We start from the raw sequence: 5,000 nt of genomic DNA on the forward strand, positions 1-5,000 counted from the left end.
ACGACTACATAAAAGTATGTGTAAGTCTCTCTTGTCATCATCATGTCTCTGTCTTAAATCATAAGAATTAACATTTCCATTGTTTGTCACATTGAAATGTCATTAGTTTGTCTCATTTCTCTTGTTTCATCCGGCAATAGCTTCCTTCAGCATCTGCAACATTCTCTCCCCACTTCTGCAATGGTTAACTTAGACCCGATCTTAACAGCATCTCGGTCTTTGAGTCCTTCGCTCAATGTCTCTTGATTTCCTTGATTCTGTCAGGAAATAGAATCGACAGGCATTGTCAGAATACATTCCAGGTCTTTCTTGCTGAATTGTGTTTTCTCCATCAGAAATGTCCTCCTTTGATGTTTCACAGTCTTAGAGTCTTAATGCGTATTTCTCTGTTCACTAAATCAATCAAAATGTTATATGTCTGCTGAATCAACACAGATTTGCATGATAATTTCATTATGAGACAAATTTGTCTATTTGTTGTATGTTGTAGCTCGATGTCTGTGTGTGTGTGTGTGTGTGTGTGTGTGTGTGTGTGTGTTTGGTTACAGGAGCAGTCTCCATTCTATTAATAGCCTAGGGTCAGAGTTTTAACACTCTCGCCCTGTTGTGAAGCTTGGTTCAGAAATATGGTTGTTATTTATTTCATTCTTAATGATAACATTCTGCGTGCCATACATGTATGCTTCCCATGATGTTAATAGACATGCGGTTTTAGTAATCAATTATGTTGATTGAAACTTCTCTTAGAGTCTTTTAAATATTATGGCCAAATCTTTTCAAACTTAGTTTTCCTCAAAGTGCTGTGCTTTCAATCACGTATTTAAGGTCTTGTCCCTAACTTAATACACAATAGACTTCTGCTTTGTTCCTTACAAAGTTCAGAATCTCAATAAATCCTAACTCTCAGTGTTTTGACCAGTCACACCGTCTTTGACTATACAGCGCCTTCTATTCAAACTATTTTAATTTAGTACTTTCCAATATCAATACATCTCCTTTTTGAAAAAATTAGATTCGTTCTAGAACAGCGATTCAGGTTAAGCAAATAATTACATTGTGCCTTACCTGTTTCGCTGAATCTAGCATCCTGTTCGTTAGAAGCCATTTGGTATAGTGTTCGTGACGCCATTTGATAATAATAATGTTCGTGACGCCATTTGATATAAGGAGATCTTTCTTGGTCACGTGGCCGGAAATTATATATTGATGACTCAGAGAGAAGGTTGAATCGTAATCATTGTATTAGGCAGATCTGGGTTGCATTCCCATGTACAGATGTTTCCAAGACAGCATGCTCTGTTAAGTCCAAGCTTCAAGCATGGCTACGACATGGCTGGTGCCGAGCCTGGCTGTGGCATAGAGATGCCAAGCATAGTACTGATGTTTGTTACAGCTTATATACAGTTCTCAGAGAGGGAAATAGCTTTACCTCGTAACTTACAATATTGACATTAGTTCCCATACATGGCTCTATCCTGTGTTCATGCTGCTCTGCTTTGCTGCTGACCACTGGGCTAAGGCTCCTATGTCCTTTAGAGTTAAACTGGTCTTACTGTTACTTGATATGGTATGTGCCTGCTCCTAAATATGTTGTTGACTACTGAGAGTGGGCACACCTAAAGTATGTTTAAGGTTAAACAATGAGTATTGCAATATTTGATAGGCACACAACAATTTGGCATAGTCACACAAAAACGCATCATATCAGATAGGAAGAGCGAAATAAATAGATAGAGACTCTCTTTCCTGTGATGAATAAATCTTCAAATATAGTCCAACCTTTTCTAACCTCTGAGTGTCTGTGTCTGTGTGTGTGTGTGTGTGTGTGTGTGTTCACGTGCATTGCTGCAGGCGTGTGTCTGTGTATTTGTTCGACAGCCCTTCTGCTCACAGAAAGAGGTGGCTTCTTCCAACAGGGCTTCATAAAGACCCTCTCTCCTGCTGTCTGACAGACCTGCCCGGGAACACCTCCATCTCTCTCCCTCCATCGCTCTCCCTCCATCCTTCCCCCTCCATCCTTCCCCCTCCACCACCCCAGACAGTCTCCTCATTCTGCGTGAGATTCCGCCTACACGCAAGCTGTATATTCTCTCCTAGTTTCGCACAGACATCTGACATTCCCTTCTGATTTGGCGTTTAATCAAATCAACACGATGGTCAAACTAGAAAGAAACACTTCTTTTTCATCCGAGAATGACGGTGTTTTAAATGTTATGAAAATGGCGTCGCTGTTGCACTCTTATCAAGTGCAGTTCTCTGATACAGGAATAACCTTGTTTTTTCCACTTTTGAGGACTGATTTAACTCCGGCCAGTGTCTCCCCCATTGCGTTGCCTCATGATGGTGTCCGTTTTGTCCCGTTGTTTTAGACATTCCACAGCCGAGCGGCTCTCTGTTTGTGGTGTCTGAATACACAGTGATTCTGCAGCCTCTCCTCTCCTCTCTCTGGCTGATGAAAGCCTCCTGATTTGCTTTTCATTAAACCTGCAGTTTAGCTGGAGGCCAAGTTTGCTTGTTGCCATTTCCAATAAGACCCACCGCCTTCATGCTAGTCTCCCCTCCCTGTTGGTCCCTTCTACCGTCTGTCTGCCTCTGTCTCTGTCTCTGTCTCTGTCTCTGTCTCTGTCACTGCCTCTGTCTCTGTCTCTGTCTCTGCCTCTGTCTCTGCCTCTGTCTCTGCCTGTCTGTCTCTGCCTCTGTCTCTGCCTCTGTCGCTGTCTCTGCCTCTGTCTCTGCCTCTGTCTCTGTCTCTGTCTCTGCCTCTGTCTCTGTCTCTGCCTCTGTCTCTGTCTCTGTCTCTGCCTGTCTGTCTCTGCCTCTGTCTCTGTCTCTGTCTCTGTCTCTGCCTCTGTCTCTGCCTCTGTCTCTGTCTCTGTCTCTTCCTCTGTCTCTGTCTCTGCCTCTGCCTCTTCCTCTGCCTCTGTCTCTGCCTCTGTCTCTGTCTCTGTCTCTGTCTCTGCCTCTGTCTCTGTCTCTGCCTCTGTCTCTGTCTCTGTCTCTGTCTCTGTCTCTGCCTCTGTCTCTGTCTCTGCCTCTGTCTCTGTCTCTGTCTCTGCCTCTGTCTCTGTCTCTGCCTGTCTGTCTCTGCCTCTGTCTCTGCCTCTGTCTCTGTCTCTGCCTCTGTCTCTGTCTCTGCCTCTGTCTCTGCCTCTGTCTCTGTCTCTGTCTCTTCCTCTGTCTCTGTCTCTGCCTCTGCCTCTTCCTCTGCCTCTGCCTCTGTCTCTGCCTCTGTCTCTGTCTCTGTCTCTGTCTCTGCCTCTGTCTCTGTCTCTGCCTCTGCCTCTGTCTCTGTCTCTGTCTCTGCCTCTGTCTCTGTCTCTGTCTCTGCCTGTCTGTCTCTGCCTCTGTCTCTGCCTCTGTCTCTGTCTCTGTCTCTGTCTCTGCCTCTGTCTCTGCCTCTGTCTCTGTCTCTGCCTCTGCCTCTGTCTGTCTGTCTCTGTCTGTCTGTCTCTGCCTCTGCCTCTGTCTGTCTGTCTCTGTCTGTCTGTCTCTGCCTCTGCCTCTGTCTCTGTCTCTGCCTCTGCCTCTGTCTGTCTCTGTCTGTCCCTTCTACCGTCTGTCTGTCTCTGTTTTTCCCTTCTACCGTCTGTCTGTCTGTCTCTGTCTGTCCCTTCTACCGTCTGTCTGTCTGTCCGTCTGTCTCTGTCCCTTCTACCGTCTGTCTGTCTGTCTGTCCGTCTGTCTGTCGACAGACTTACAATCAATGCATTGGTATCTGTCTGTCTGTCTCTGTCTGTCCCTTCTACCGTCTGTCTGTCTGTCTGTCTGTCTGTCTCTGTCTGTCTGTCTGTCTGTTTCTGTCCATCCTTTCTACCGTCTGTCTGTCTGTCTCTGTCTGTATGTCTGTCTCTGTCTGTCCCTTCTACCATCTGTCTGTATGTCTGTCTGTCTGTCTGTGTCTGTCTGTCTCTGTCTGTCTGTCTCTCTCTTACCGCATGTCTGTCTCTCTGTCTGTCTGTCCCTCTTACCATCTGTCTGTCTGTCTGTCTGTTTCTGTCCGTTTCTGTCCATCCTTTCTACCGTCTGTCTGTCTGTCTGTCTCTGTCTGTATGTCTGTCTCTGTCTGTCTGTCTCTGTCTGTCCCTTCTACCATCTGTCTGTATGTCTGTCTGTCTGTCTGTGTCTGTCTGTCTGTCTCTGTCTGTCTCTCTCTCTTACCGCATGTCTGTCTCTCTGTCTGTCTGTCCCTCTTACCATCTGTCTGTCTGTCTGTCTGTCTGTCTGTCTGTCTGTCGTTCTGTTGTTCTGTCTGTCTGTCTGTCCCTTTTATCATCTGTCTGTCTGTCTCCCTAATGGTTTTACAGATACAGGTTGTATGGACGTGATATTGGTAGTACAATAGGTATTCATATATTAATGAATATGAATGTGTTTGTTTGCCTTGATTTTTCAGCATAGCTTTAGGTGACGCATGCAAACAGCATTAATACTGCATAGGGAAATACATTAACAGTACTTGAGAGTTTTCAAATAAAGGTTGTTAGACAAAATGTGTACAAAACACTTGTTCTCAAAGGGAGCCCTTGTGAAGGTCAGTCTTGCCTGTATTCCAATCTGCCGAGGAGGTAATGGTTGATTAATTTACACTCAGTGAGATTTGGGAGAAGAAACCCACAGTAAATATGTGCTACTGAAGGGGAATCTAATTTCATTGCTCCCTAACTCCTATTCAAAGTAATCCAATCCAGCCCAGTGGAATATCAATGCCCCCTCTCCCTCCCTCCCTCCATCACTCTGTCTGAGAGAGACGTCCTTTAGACATAGTGGCTCGGGAATTATGAGGAGGACTTTGTAACATACTGTACTGTCTGGAACCCAACACAGGTCTTTGCCATAGATAACATGGTGTGGATGAACTGATCAAAGATGCCAAAGCATACACCCAAAATGGCCGGCGGCTAGTGCCACGCACAAACTTCTGCTTTGAAAAGGAATATCCGTTCTTTACTAATTGTAAGATGGTCTCTGTTTCCACAGCAACTGATGCGCACCTCTGTATT

At 45.2% G+C, this 5,000-nt stretch overlaps 1 protein-coding gene across 1 annotated transcript in view; it reads left to right on the forward strand.

Moving 5' to 3' along the window:
• nalcn (sodium leak channel, non-selective) overlaps positions 1 to 5,000 on the forward strand; it is a gene marked incomplete at both ends in the record, with an annotated part of 78,601 nt that overhangs the window by 27,099 nt on the left and 46,502 nt on the right. The window contains one exon of the mRNA XM_080536131.1: positions 4,978 to 5,000. This exon is cut by the window's right edge and continues 109 nt beyond it. Coding sequence (XP_080392257.1) covers positions 4,978 to 5,000 — 23 coding nt within the window. The remainder of the gene's footprint in view (positions 1 to 4,977) is intronic.

The sequence above is a fragment of the Nansenia antarctica genome, assembly GCF_963989245.1.
Source record: "Nansenia antarctica genome assembly, chromosome: 7".
NCBI lineage: Eukaryota > Metazoa > Chordata > Actinopteri > Argentiniformes > Microstomatidae > Nansenia > Nansenia antarctica.